At 42.4% G+C, this 15,649-nt stretch overlaps 1 protein-coding gene across 1 annotated transcript in view; it reads right to left on the bottom strand.

Annotated features, from left to right (window-relative positions):
• TTC17 (tetratricopeptide repeat domain 17) overlaps window positions 1–14,151 on the bottom strand; it is a 109,603-nt gene extending 95,452 nt beyond the window's left edge. Inside the window, exon 1 of the mRNA XM_006258298.4 lies at window positions 13,960–14,151. Coding sequence (XP_006258360.2) covers window positions 13,960–14,118 — 159 coding nt within the window. The 5' untranslated portion in view covers window positions 14,119–14,151. The remainder of the gene's footprint in view (window positions 1–13,959) is intronic.
• Between the last annotated feature and the right edge of the window lie 1,498 nt (window positions 14,152–15,649).

The raw sequence follows: 15,649 nt of genomic DNA, 5'->3' as shown, positions 1-15,649 counted from the left end.
AAAATAAGGGTGGAAAGGGACGTCAGGAGGTCATCTAGTCCAACCCCTGGCTCAAAGCAGAATCATCCCAGGCAAAGCTTTGTTTAGCCAGGTCTTGAAAACCTCCAAGGATGGAGCTTCCACCACCTCTTGGGTAACCTGTTCCAGTGTTTTACTACCCTCCTAGTGAGAAAATTCTCACTATGCCCTTCCCCACAGATTGTCAGATGGCCCAACACTTTGGTTTAATTACCTAAACTTCTCTTGTTGCAACTCGGTCCTTGTTCCGTCATCTGCCACCACTGAGAACAGTCTAGCTCCATCCTCTTTGGAAACCCCCTTCAGGTAGTTGAAGGCTACTATTATATCCCCCTAAGTCTCCTTGTTTCTAGACTAACTAAGCTCAGTTCCAACAGACTCTCTTCAGAAGTCATGTACCCCAGCCCTCTCATCATATTTGTTGCCCTCTGCTGGACTCTCACCAATTTATCCAGCCTTCCTCTAGTGGGGGGGCCAAATCTGAATACAGTATTCCAGATGTGGCCTCACCAGTTCTGAATAGAGGGGAATAATCACTTCCCTTGACCTATGACAACACACCTACCAACGCAGCCCAGTATGCCATTAGCCTTCCTGGCAACAAGGGCACACTGTTGGCTCATATTCAGCTTGTTGTCCACTGTAATCCCCAGGTCCTTTTCTACAGAGCTGCTGTCTAGCCAGTCAGCCCCAAGCCTGTACTGGTGCATGGGACTGTTCTGTCCTAAGTGCAGAACTTTGCACGTGCCCTTGTTGAACATCATGAGGTTCCTCTGGGCTCAATCCTCCAATTTCTCTAAGTCACTCTGAATCCTAGCCCTACCCTTCAGCATATTCACTACTCCTCCCTAGCTTGGTGTCACCTGCAAATTTGCTGAGGGTGCACTCTATGCTATCTTCCATGTCGCTGATGAAGATGTGGAACAAAACCAGCCCCAGTAGGGGCTGGCTGCTATTTTCATGGGCTTATTGCAGCAGGCCCCACCCTCCCTATGTCTCTGATTGGCTAAGGGGCCCTGGAGTCCTGCCCTTCCCCATAGATTGGCAGATGGCCCAACACTTTGGTTTAATTACCCTGATTAAGCCCGGGGAAGCTATTAATACACACATTATTAAGTATGGATTAAATTAGGGTAATTAAGCCACGGTTTTGGGCAATCCCCAATCTATTCAATTAAAATCCACCTGCACCTCAGGGTGGACGGTAGAGAAGGGGCTGGCAGCAGTGCAGCCCCGGGCCCTCCTCCACTATCGGCCCCAAGGTGTGGGTGCACCTGCTTGTAGCTTCCCCACCACCTGCTGTGAGCAGCCCTGTTCCTCCTGCTCCCCAACCCCCCCGTCCAAGATTGCAGGGCTTTCGCTAAGTTGTTTTAAGCAAGCCCACCAAAGTCACAGAGTCCACTGTTTTCCACAGAAAATGCAAAATCATGGTTTTGGTAGGTCCCCATCCATGGGATTTGCTCCTTCCCCATACAGAGGCAATATATTTCCTTGGCCAAATATGTAGTATTTGACTGTCTGAGGAAAGGGTAGATTATTTTTATATCAGTCCAGCACCCAAAATTGCATACTATTCCTTTTCCGTGTGGTACCTATTTACAATGTGGCAACCTATGCCTTTACATGGAAGAAGATGTATACTACAGAGACAGTATTTGCAAAACTGACAGTCTATGGGATCAAGATTGGACAGCGTCTGAATGAAATCTTCACATTGGACATAGCTGTGGTGAAGTTTCACTGCAATTGTTGAAAGCAGGGCTGTAGCACCATTTTTTCTAAAGGGTCTATGTAGGTTTTTCTTTGTGCATTTGTCCTACAAACTGTGCACTACACTTATGTGGTAGATTCTGTTCTCAACCTCATTTTAATAGTACAATTTTCAGGAAAAAAACTTGATTACTGATGACTACAACAGATTTGACAGCATAGTGCTCCATTTTTATGACAAAAGTCCTCATGCTTCACTTAAAAAAAAATTAATGTTGAGGAATTTCCCCTACTTGCATGGATCATTATATTTGCTCCTTTTTTCCATCATCATGTAAAAGCTACTATGCGTTATAGTGATAAGATAATAGGAAACAAAATGCTAAGTCATCTGGGATGTAAAGATCCATCTTGCATATTGGAAAAAAGACTTGGATATCCCCACAACTTCAATAAACAGGATGCCAACTTGGGGATTTAGAGCTGAACCCTTGATGTGTAAAGCACAGCAACAGCAAGTTCAGGTTTTATGTAGGTGATATCAGTACCAGGGACAGGGCCCTTTGTGTCTGCAATGAGAACTAGAAGCATGGATCCTTTCCCCATACAACTGCAAAGCTGACTAGCAGTTTTAGAGCTTGGATGCATAACACCTGAAGACGCATAAACAAGGAGTAGATAGTATAGAATTAGTTCAAGTAAAATCAGGGGTAAGATTATATAGCTGTAACCTACATCAGCATGTGTGTCATCTCTCCACAGCTTATCCTGGAAAAGCCATTTACTACTACCCTCCCATCTAGTGGTAACAGCAGCCTATGATATGCAGCTAATCTGTCCACTTTGGGTCCTAATGTCATTTACAATAGTGTACAAGCGAGATATAAATTACAGTAAGGTAAATATGTTTGTGCCTCAGGCCTTACACAGAACTCCCAAGGAAATTAGTGATAGGTGGATATCTAGCTAGTCAGCTTTGAAAGTTTTGCCGAAAGGACCTTTATTATACTGTTCTTCCCATTTTAAAGGCATTTGTTGATTAAAAAAAAAAAAAAAATCAAAATCAAAGAAACAGGGCAAAGGTATACTAATTATTTTGTATAATGAATTTTGACATGCTAAAAAGCGATATTCCCAGTATTGATCTTTGATTTTGATTAAAACATTTTTGCATTTTTTGAAGGACCTATTTACATTTTTTCTTGCTATCTTTACCTCTAATATCTGAGTCTCATCTAATATCTTTACCCCCAATATCTAGAGCCTCATTTTTAAGATATTCTTATGTCAGAAAGATGATTGCTTTGAGCATTTAGGTAATTACATGGACCACTGACTGTTGGCACAAAAGATACATGCGCTAGTTCTTCCTTCTTCGTACTTAAATGGCGATTGAAAAGTCCAAACAAGACTAGAGCTTTACTAAAATCCCAAGCGAGGAGAGAAGCTGATCAATGAAAAAGCTCTTATTGAAACTCAAATAGCTCCTACCATCTGACTTTCTGCAGTGTCTCTGCTATAAGCCACTTTTAGGTTAAAGTTGAACAAAAAACACTTGCTCTAAGGTGAAAGTGTCTCTTTAAAGGGACAGTTGCTCAAATGTACCCACTGACACAAAGGACGTTACAGCAAAAAGGACTCGATTCAACAAGAAGAAAGCTGACTTTGCACAATACTGAAGCCAGAGGGGCTTTTAGAGCTACAACAAATCTTGAAAGCTTTGCATGGACCAGTATAGGCTGGCAGTACTCTGTACTTTCTAAGGTAGTCAAATAATTAAACCTGAAAGCTTGGCAGCATCCAGCAGTACATTTTCCCACAGTCTAAATTATATTACACTCAGAAATAATTTTTTATCTCAATTTCACTATCTTAGTCAAAACCATTTTGAAATAAATAATTTCCAAACTGATGCAGAAAGCTGGTACTCTCCTTGAATGGTTCAGTAAAAATGCCCAAGCAAAACTGTTAGTGCTTTGCATTTGTCTATTACAGTATAATCCAAAAGAACAGAAGCTAGATCTTTTGGAGGAGATATGTTATCTACCCCATTCCCTACAGTAGGGATGATCCTTCCCGTATTTTTCTTAAGCAAGCAACACAGCTTCCATTATTTTCCTCTAGAGATGGTTTTTCAGTCTACTATATCTTAAATCTTGGCTCCCAGTCAGATGCAAAGCAGTTCTGAATCAGTGTTTTCCACCAGGCATTTTTGTTTCTCTGTATCAAGAAGTTTTATGATCTGTGGATAAATGGAACTAGCCTGACACTCCAGAAGAAGCTGCAGAGGACTGCACACATGGGATTTAAATCCATACATTTTTGGGCAAGAGGAAAAGTAATAAAGAAAAGATTCATGTACTCCTGTGTACTCAAAGTACAAGTGAGATGTAGCTGGAGGCAACTGCTCCAAGGGATGCTATAGGAAGAAGTATCTAGAAAGAGCAATGTGAAACTGAGTTTGAACTATCCACAACTCAGACAGCAGTGGTATAAGTTGAAGCAGTGTGGTATATGTTGAAACTAATCAGTATTAACCAAGGGGACTACTAAAGAAAAGGGGGAAAGACTTAAGCTATAGAAGAATGGGTAATTCAGACACACAGTTTAAGGATTTCACATATATAGCCCAGAAAAATTTGACTGTCACACAAATAGGCCTGCAGAACAGATATCCCTCAAAGACCTTAAGAGATAACAGACCTAAGCATGTGTCAAATGAAGATACCCCTTTCTTCTAGCGTACTATCATCCTCATAACAATCAACACCATCCTACTTCACTGGTTAGGCAGACAGAGCCGTGTATCCCAAGTGCCAACCTATTATCACTGGTCATTTGATTGCTTTAAATGGGGAGAGCAATACAGATTTACGCGTGCACCCACTTACTGACAGAACGGCCTCTGCGGCCCCTGCTACCCGTGACATGTATTACACAAGTAACTGGTTAACTGCACATTGCATATGTGGCCAGTCTAAAGGTAAAGTAATCATTACACAATAAAAATTACTATCCAGCTATAAAGAGAGCCAATCAGCTATAAAGTTAGTGTCTGAAAATGTGCAACAACTCTATAGCTGGTTTCTATTGAGCTTTAATTTAAACATGAGCAGGGCCCTAAGTGAATCCCTCTTGTCACTTCCTGGCCACTGCAGAACGCAGAGCAAATATACAAGCGGTCTTGTCACCAAAGCTGATGACTTAACCACCTCATCTGTTTGTGCTGCACTCCAAGAACCAAGAGCTCCATCATGGAATCCCTGAACAACTGGTTAAGGCTAATCTTAACAATCTTATCCTCCCATATCAAAGCACGGCGTGTAAGCACACACTGCCAGGAGTAGAGATGACAGCAAACTATTTTGATTTTTAGGAGCATAAAATGCCAGAAAAGGACGGGATAAATGTTATTACAAGATCCCCAACAAATTTACAATTGTAATAGTTAATGTCTAACAAAAACCAAATGAACAACTAGATTATCTAATCAGTTTCCTATATGATTAACAAGTGTATGCCCTTGTGCATTTTTAGGACCGGAAACCTTGTGGTATGTTTTTAGATTCACCACAAATGCCATACCCATTTCTAAGTACACTTATGGCAGAGGTTCAGCTCTAAGTGCAAACAAATAAGCAGGATGATTTGAAAAGTCTGATTTTGCATTCTTGGTTACTTTGCAGTTTTCCGACTTTAACAGGCCCATTGTTCAAGCATGTCCTTGGGTCACTTCCAGACTGTCTTTTTACTATGAAGCCTGCAAGGCAATATGGACAAAATATGCCAATCATAAAGCAGAGCTTCCTCAGCTGCCTGACTGGCTCTGAAATGTTGAATCATGTCAGTTCCTGTCTTAATAAGCTTTTACAGTTGAAAGACATGACCCCGATAGAAAGAAGAAGGAAAGAACAGAAGAGAAAAGGCTGGGGTATGTGACAAAGATAAATAAGTAAAGGACTAAAGGAAAGTTCTTACACAACCCCCTAATTTGTAGTACCTGCAGTTCCAGTGATGTCAGTGGGACTTCAGGAGCATTGATTCCCAAAACAGTAAACTGTACAATTGCAAATTCACAAAGTGAGTAGGTGGCACTCCTCCCGCTCAAACCAATGCAAGCAAGCTAGATTAAGTGGCAAATGTGAAGCCCTGTAAGAGGTTTTACTTTCATCATGACTACCACCACACAAATCTTGACCTAAGCATTTTTCCAAACTTAGCTGTTACTGTGTTTTTTTCATCTCAGTAAAGCCCTCTGCTTTGCTTAACAGCTCCTCTGGCTCAAAGAGGGTTCTTTCACACACAATCAGTTCGGTGCACTCATTCTAGCAAACCAAGAAACTCTGCATCTCTAATTGATCAAAGCTCTTCATCATGACTACTGGTAAATTTGGTTAATAGTTAACCACTGAGCTTGATGTGAATATATTTAGTTTAATGTAAACTTTCTGACAAAACCCAGAGCTGGCAAAATACCACCGTAGTCAGAAATTTCGAAACATGCGTAAAACAATCAAGCTCGGTTCACAACCTTCAGAGCACAGACTGAGGATCAAACTTTACAAAAGTACTGTATAAAGACAAAACACATACATGTAAATGTCTCCTGTCACCTCCTCACATGTTTTCACATATGAAATGATACTTTTTCCATTTCATAGGCTAAGAAAAGGTTTAAGACAACTTGGCCAAAGAAAACCTGCATTTGAAATACAGCTGTCCCAAGATGAGTTTTGTCTTAAACCAAGCTATGATCTTCCTCTCAAGAATGATCTGCTATTTGATCCATGCTTAAAGCTTTCAGTGCTCATGCTGGATATGCTAGTCAGTAAAAACTGGCCACTAGTTTTGGTCATCTTATAAATATCACAAAAAACTGTGTGCACTCCAGTCTTCTCCCTCAAGTACATGTGTGCCATAAGTAATTTGAATTTTTTTGGTTTTGAGGAAAAAAAAGGAGAGAGGTTGGGGGGAAGGGGGGGGGGGTTAGAGCAGCAGAGCAGGCCTGGAAGAAAAATTCACTAAAGCCATACAAACTTCTATTTAGAAGAACAGTGCCACAAGAGAACAGTTGCCTTTTCTGGTATACTCAGTAGGAAAGTCATTATAACCTGATAGGCAGAAGTATGGTCACAGATCCTTTAGCAGGCAGTAAGACAGCAGCTTTTATTTGTCTGCACTGGATTCAAGTTTTCCACCAGTCTAACACCAAGTACACCACTGTTTTCTCCTAACCTCAGTGTCACAAACACTAAGGTTAACCTGACATCAGTAAAGTATTAACTAGCTTTAAAGCCATCCAGGAATCATCATGACACTAGGACTGTCTTGTTTAAATTTGCGTCATGCTTACATTCAATCTTTAATCAAATGCACATTACCAACTCTTTAAGATTATATTGCCATGAAAGAAGGTGACCCACCTCCCCAGCCCTGGTGGGGTAAAATGCTTCATTTAGGTTTAGCTGAGGACCTTTCTTCCCCCATAGAGCAAACCCCAAAATAAAACAGTTCAACAAAAATCCAAGGAAGTTCCCCCTCCCCTGATGCAGAGACTTCTGTGCCAGATGAAAGTAAATTCCTGGCAGTTTTTCTCCAGCCTTCCTTTAGAGCAGGGGTGACCAACCTGCAGTACAGGTGCCCCAAGTGGCGCAAGCAACCTCTGTGCGGCACGTGGTAGACTGGGGAGGGACAGGCAGCACAATTGCAGATAAGGCAGGGAATGGAAAGCAAAGCAGCAAGCCAGGCATGGAATATAAGAAAGGAAGCAGAAAGAGCAAAAGATGAGGGAGGGGGAAGGAAGCAGAGCAGAAGATCAGATAGGAGTGGCACATGGGAGGATGAAGGGCTACTTTGTGGGATACCTGCAGAAAAAGTTGGTCCCTAGTGCTTTAGACTATCTGCCTAGGAGTCCCCTGCCCTATCATAAGAGCTAACTGGCTTTGTGTAGCTCCCTTGTTTCAATTTAGATCTTCCAACCTTTACAGGAATCAGGTGCTGACAAGGCAATCACCTGACCCCACTGCAGCAGGATCTTGTTATCCGTTCTATAAGACTACACACTTATTCCCCCACCCTTGATGAGACAGAACACTTTGTGCACAGGACTGATAAAGCAGTTCCTCCCAACCAGCAGAGCTACTAAAGGCTGTATAATATTGTGTCGTTCATTTTTGTTTGCCCCTTTTCAAATTTCTCTGCTACTTTTGCATCACAGCACATGTTATGCCAAGTAGTTAGTTTGGGCACAGGTCAATCTTTGTGACAACCAGGGCAGTATAAAAATCTATTGCATAAAGTCTGAACTTTACATCATAGGTTGTGAAAGCCAATGTATTAGAGACATGATTACTTTATCAGTGGATTGGCAGGACATAGTGTTTCCCAAATTCAAAAGCACATATGAAAGATGACACCAAAAGGTGGGAAGTAGGATATGCTGGAGGGTAGGGCTATGATTCAGAGTGACTTAGACAAAATGGAGGATTGGGCAAAAAACAAACAAACAAAAAAATCTCATGAGGGCAACTGTAAAGTCCTGTACTTAAGGACAGAACAATCCTATGCACTGCTACAGGCTGGGAGCTGACTGGCTAGGCAGCAGTTACGCAGAAAAGGACCTGGGGTTTACAGTGGACAATAAGATGAATATGAGTCAACAGTGTGCCCTTGTTGCCAAGAAGGCTAATGGCATACTGGGCTGCACTGGTAGAAGCATTGTCAGCAGATCGCGGGAAGTAAATTATTCCCCTCTATTCAGCACTGGTGAGGCCACATCTGGAGTACTGTGTCCAGTTTTGGGCCCCCCACTACAGAAAGGATGTAGACAATAAAAATGGTTCAGGGGCTGGGGCACATAACTTACGAGGAGAGGCTGAGGGAACTGGGCTTATTTAGTCTGGAAAAAGAAGACTGAGAGGGGATTTAATAGGAGCCTTTAACTGCTGATGGGGGTTTCCAAAGAGGATGGAGCTAGACTGTTCAGTGGTGGCAGATGACAGAACAAGGAGCAACAGTCTCAACTTGCTGCAAGGGAAGTTTAGGTTAGATATTAGGAAGAATCTTCTCACTAGGAGGGTAGTAAAGCACTGGAACAGGTTACCCAAAGAGGTGGTGGAAGCATCATCCTTGGAGGCTTTCAAAACCTGGCTAGACAAAGCTTTGGCTGGGATGATCTAGTTCGGGGTGGTCCTGCTTTGACCAGGGGGTTAGACTAGATGACCTTCTGAGGTCCCTTCCACCCTAACTTTCTAGGATTCTATGAAGTTTTAGAAAGTGAAGTTTAGGTTGAATATTAGGAAAAACTCTCTCACTGGGAGGATGGCAAAGCACTGGAATGGGTTATCTAGAGAGGTGATGGACTCTTCATCCTTAGAAGATTTTAAGGTCTGGTTCGACAGAGCCCTAGCTGGAATGATCTAGTTGGGGATGGTTCTGCTTCGAGTACAGGGCTGGACTAGATGACCTCCTGAGGTCCCTTACAACCCTAATTCTCTGATGTATATACGAACTAACTTACTTGAAAACTGCTATTCCAGTTTATGTCTACTTAGTCAAGTACATCAAGTGGCCAGAAGCGATTTCTTCAAAATACCAAAAACTGTTAGATTGTAACACCAAGCCCAAGTCTCTGGCAGGAGTACTCCACAAGTGACAAGGAGTACTCCTTGTCCCAGTGTCATTCAGGATGTGTTAGCTACATTAACTCAGGGAGAAATTAGTCACTGGGTTGTAAGCAGGGAAGTGTTTTTTGACATGGAGAATTTTAACCTGCAAGGTATCACACAAGAGGAATGTTTAACCTATAAACAGATTTCCTCTGAAATATCTTTCCCTGTAAAAAAACAGGCTACTGCATTCTGAACATACCGTAGGTAGAGTTTCTAAATTGTCTTCACTTTCAGCTCCTGATGCAGTAACCCAGTCCAGTTTGGTAACAAAGAACACCATTCATTGAGATAACCCGAAGTTTGGAGTGGTGTTACTTATCAGGATAACCAGAATGAATTAGCTTAGTAAAGCCCATTGTTTAAGCCTCGCCTATGTTTAGTCTGAGGCATACGCCCTTCATTCAGATACCTGAGTGTCACTGGACTGCCTCAAAATGTCTCTAAAATGGAGACATAACTTCCCTGTCCGTTTCTCAGATTGCTGGGAAGGTTAAAGCAAAGGAAAGCAAGTGCTAACTAGACTAAGATCTTAGTCAACACCCTCAGTAACCCATTTCCAGTTTAGTCTGGCATGTTCTAACTGCTTCACACCCAAATCTCATGGCTAGCCCTTGTGCAAATGAAGTGATCTGATAAAATGACATAGGAAGCAATGGATAGGAAACACCAAGATTCAGTGCAAAGGCTTATAATTCAAGTGGTAAACAGTTACCTTCATATCTTACTGTTGTTGTCAATGGAGGGCAGCTTGTTATAGTTCACTGATTACTACTAAGAAATGATGAACTCATATTTCATTGTTTGATAAAAAGGTAAATATTCAAAGCATATAATCCTTCAGTTCACCTAGCAAAAAACTTGTTGTTTTCACTCAAAAGGAAAATACCTCCTCTCCCCACCCCCAAAAGGAACATTTAAATTTATGGAAATCCATAAAATAAAATAAAGTTCCATGGAACCCTGCTGCAGTCAAAATAGAAGCTCCAGTCACAAATTCTGAATTTATGAATACCATAAAGAGATTCCTCTATGGAAATTGTAATGAGATTCCCATAATTAGGATTAAGATATAGGAACAAGCTCAGATGTAGAAAATATAAAATCTAAACCGATAAGGGTCTTTCAGCACACTAAACCTTTCTAATAGTAAAAGACAAGCACCAGATGCACCTACAAGTAAAAAGTAATATATTCCTTGGTAACAACATTTAGAGAGACCTCACCCAAACTGAGGTCAGAGGAGCATAAAACAGCTGTTGGGTCACCTGTGTCCTCTAAGTCTATGGTTTTATTAAATTATTTACCCTACCAATGCCAGTGTACAAGGCAATTTAGGGACTGGATTACAATCCATGTTCAAGAAAAGATAAGATATAGCAACTTTGAAAGAGGAGAATCACTGCTACTCTTTGCAGTGAAACAGAATAACTGTAAATCCAACAACAAAATGTTCAATTATTCATAAAGCACTGAAGCCCTAAAGATTATGAATGTCTCCTGCTCAGAAGTTCTTGCAGAGCTCTTTCAGTTAGATGTGCAGGATACATGTAAACTTATAGAAGATTCTTTGCTGAAGGTCATTACACTATTTGCTGCAGAAGCGTTAATTATCAGAAAGTGATAAAGCTACATATTTCAGTTGCACAGGCTGCTACATAGCTTTTTTTGACAAGTTCCAGTCCTAATGATAGCTATATTCTATGGTGATATGTACTTTCTTTACACCTATCTATACATTCATGTGCAATTACTACATGAAAGCAATGCACAATAAATAACACTTTAAATCTTTTTTATCATTCAAAGTATGCTTCAAGACGTCGCAAAAGATATACAGGAACAAAGAAATTAAAAAAAGTAGGACAGAATGTTTTGGGGCAAAACAAGAAGGGAAGTAAGATATGACAGAGCAAAGATCTAGAAAGGATGTTGAAAAGGCAAAGACATTTTTTTCCAATTGTGCTGAAAGTGAACAAAGACAAACAGGATACTAGAGGAAAGGATATTTTTACATTTTAGTATCACACCTTCACAATGTTTATGGCGAGCTGTAGTAAGCTTCCAGGTCCATGCCGCTTTGAGTGAATTCCTGGTGCAAGAAATACTCCATAAATCTTAAGTGATATTGCCTGAAATCTATGGTGTATGTATTGTAAATGTGAAATAGGCATTTATTTATTTATTTATTCATTCATTCTCTCTCGACCTTTTTAGTCACGTAAGTAATTACTTAGTAGACATTCTGAATGACAAGCAACCAGATTTTACAATTACTGTAAGTATAACCAAGCAATCCCAAACACAACATTTGGAATAGACACTGCACACTGATACTTTTCCCAGATTTCTCATGTAAGCTTCCTATTCTTAATACCATACAGGTTTTAACAAAAAGAAAATGTTCTTGGAGGAAAAATTTAGCATCTCACTGGACAGAAACCTTTACTTCTAAAAAAAGAGAGAAAGGAGGGAATCCTGGTTTCCAAGAACATACATTTTACTTCTAAAGATGAACTGAACAGTTGTATCACTTAATAAACAGGGGGGGGAATCAAAGTTACAAACTACTAAAAAGGAAGCCACCTCTCCACGTTCCTTACTACCTCAGTGCCTACACAATATGAGGTTAGAAATGGATGGATGTCATTTGTATTAAATTACCTGATTCATTATTGTAAATGTTGTAAATGTACCATTACAATTCACAAAGCACTTTTATCTTAAAGCTCTTTATATTCTCATTTCAGCTGCTTCCAGGATGCAACCTAGTAGCTGTTTGGTAGGGTACAGAAACTCCACACAAAAATTTAGAAAAGAAAGTGAAATATATAATGCATAAATCATCACAGCTACAGTACAACAGAAGCATCTCACACATAATTAATTAGGTCTGTTAGGCAGTGGAGACAGAAATCTCAAAAGTCATGTCATCGATGCTGAATCTAGCTAGTTAATTGTTTCAATTATTTTTTGCCTTTTGAGTAAAAAAAACCACATTAATGTAAGAAGAGATGCTGACTGTTTCTCTAACACACCAAGGGAGCAGATTTTAAAACAATTTTTTAAGAAGCGTAAGATATACAATGGCTGCCTCTCTTCTGTAATTGAGTCAACTGTGAAACAGCTCTGTACCAAAAAAACCAGTTGTGACTAAGCAGATATAAGTACTACAGAGGAGAATGGATACTTGCTACAACAGCTCACTGCATTACTACTATACATTGCTTCCCAAAACCCAAAGGAAAAGGGAAGAATAGGAAAAGAAAAGGAGAGGAACGTCAAACCCATCTGCACTTCAGATTACGGCTGCCACATCAAAAAGCATTGACAATAAAAGCATCAGGCACTGCAGTCATTTTTCACGCCCTCTCAGATTAGTAACTGCTAATACTAATCACGGTTAATGCTGTAATCACAAATTCCCCTCCCTGGGCAGACAAGGTTCTTTAGGTAAGTCTGATATCTTTTATTAGACCAACTAAATAGTTGGGATTTTTTTCCCCCCAACTATTTAGTCCGTCTAACAAAAGATATCAGATTTACTCAAAGAACCTTGACTGCCTATGCCCTTAGACCAACACGGCTACAACCTACCCCGCTCCATGTTAGAGGGCACTTACTGTATGAGAACCAAGCTACTTCAGCATTAAGACTCATTGAACTTGGCTTCCCCTTTTCTTCCAGCATAGTCTACAAAATCAACCACCCTTTAACAAGTGACATCCAGGAACTCAAGGCTCAAAATACAACTATAGGCTGGAATTAACATAAGAACCTAAAACATAAGACCTGCCATTTCCTGGGTCAGACCAGAGGCCCGTCTTGCCTAGTACCCTGCATCACACCATGGCAGAGAGCAGTTGCTGAATGTGAGAGTGACCTGGGCACGACCAGGGTTTTTTCCACCGTTCCTCTCTCCACTGCAACCTCTGACATTTGTCAAGCTTCCCTGCTCGTCTCATGACTAAGGAAGCTTGATGCTGAATGCCAGAGGTTGCAGTGGAGAGAAGAATGGTGGAAGAAACCCATTTAGACGAGCAGGGAAACACACCTCCCCTCCCAGAGCGGATTAGGTGCTTTGACTGAGACAGGATGTCGTTAACGAGCAATCCCGTGAGCAACCGAGGGATTCTCGACTGGGGGCCCGCAGCACCTGGAGGTGCGCTGTCAGGCGCCCGTTCAGGACTCACCAGACAAGCCCAGAGGTGTCAAACGGGAACAGACCACAGCATGAAGCGCATCCTGCCCTTGCCGTGGCCTGTGCCAGTGGGGATCCCCGCCAGACACGAAGCTCTCAGGCCTCATAGGGAGGCCCAGAAATGGCATTTCCCAATGGCGGAGGGTAACCTCGCACCCGCCGCCCCGGGGACTTTGCTCCTGTGTGGCCCAGGCGGTTGCCCAAGAGACTCCCGGCCCGAGGACCGCGACAGAGAGGTGACACGAGGGCAGGGGCTGAGCAGCAGCAGCGCGAGCAAGGCCGAGGCCGGCGGGGCCGGGACGCCGCCTGCACCCGCAGCCCAGCGCGGGGTGGGGGTCCCGGCGGGCACCGGCCGCCCCTCACCTGCTGCTGGATCTTGCCGTCCTCGGTGACCACCCAGTGGGTGGTGGCAGCGCCAGGCGGCGCCCCCAGGCCCAGCAGTAGGGACAGACCCAGCACCCGGCCCAGCGGGGTGCGCACCAAGCCCGGCCCGCCTCGCCCGGCCACTCCGACCGCCGCCATCTTCGCCGATCCCAGCCCCCCCGCACCACCCGGAACCGGAAGCGCCGAGGCCGCCATTTTGGGCGAGAGAGAGAGAGAGAGAGAGAGAGAGAGAGAGAGAGCGCGCGCTCCCCAGAGCAGAAGGGGGCGGGCCCACGGCCCAGGGGGCGGAGCTTTCGGCCAGCAGCTTGCGTCACGGCGTGGAGGTGGGGTGGCGCCGCTCCTGGCGCCGGTGTTGCAAGTATTGCTGCTATTCATTTATTATTAATACTAATGGCACGTAATAATCAAGTCATAACGTAATAGAAGCAAGGACAAATCATTTCTAATAATAGGAATAAAAATGATACTAAAATAAGGATAATAATGAAGAGGGTCACGATGATAATAGTAATAATAAAAATTATGATAGTAATAGTAACAATAAAAATAATGGTTATAATAGTAATAATGAAAATAACAGTGACAATACAGTAAAAAGAAGATAACATAATAATTAAACCACATCATCATCTCTGGCACTCCCTCACTGTTGAGGATTATCTTTCCCCTATGTTCTTCTCTGCATGTGGGAAGATGGTTGGGGAAGCCTGCCTGGCTTGGATGTACAGGAAGTCCTCAACTTACAATGTTTCGCACTTACAATGTTTATAAATTAACACCCTGTTTCAACTTTTGGATGTCATTTTCGACTTTACAACGCTTGATCCGATGCGATGCCACGCCAGTGAACAAGTTCTCTGCGTCGCACATCTCCCAGGAGAACATCTGTCCAAACTTCCTTGGACACTTCCTTTGAGAAAGCAGACAAGACTCCAGAAGAAACTGCAGCGAAGGCTCCTGAGAAGACTCCAGCCAAGAACCCTTCAAAAAGTTCAACCAAGAGCCTTTCAAAAAGTCCAGCAAAGTCACCTCAAAGAAGTCCTTCCAAATCAATATGATTGCTATTTACAATGTAAATACATTAATGTAGCTACATTACTCATCTATAATTGATCAAGTACAAAATTCTGGGGCATTTTTGGTAAAAATAGGGTATCGGGCCTTGGCTCAGGAACCAGTCCTCCATTTATAACATGGTTTCTCATGAGAAAATTGTCTCCAAGTTAGAATGTTTCAACTTAAACATGTTTTCAGGAACCAATTGTGTCCTAAGTCTGAGGACTGCCTGTACTCTACCACAGGGGAAGGGGGCCTGTGCCTGACTTGTTTTATTGTGGAGAAGCTGCAGCGCACAAGCCCCACACAGCTCTTGACAGACGGGACCGTGATCCCATGGCAAGGAGACCAAGGCAACTGGGGTTCGTGCTTTACTGCAGCCTTCATCTGCCTTTGTAGCCATCGAGCTTCAAACATCTTCCGCTGTTGAGGACTTGTAAACCCAAAACTGGGGGCTGGGCAGGCTTATTAAAGTGGCGACCTGTACTCACTGTGTCAGCCCCGTCAAAAGATACACGTGGTTTTTCAGGAGGAAAAGAATTGTCATCTGCTATCCTCACCCCATCCTGGTGGTGCTACCACTGCTTGGTCTGTGACAACTTTTTCATCAGTT

The sequence above is a fragment of the Alligator mississippiensis genome, chromosome 2 (genome assembly GCF_030867095.1).
Source record: "Alligator mississippiensis isolate rAllMis1 chromosome 2, rAllMis1, whole genome shotgun sequence".
In the NCBI taxonomy this organism is placed as follows: Eukaryota; Metazoa; Chordata; order Crocodylia; family Alligatoridae; genus Alligator; species Alligator mississippiensis.
The sequence above is the reverse complement of the archived record's forward strand: the minus strand, read 5'-3'. Positions and strand labels throughout refer to the sequence as shown.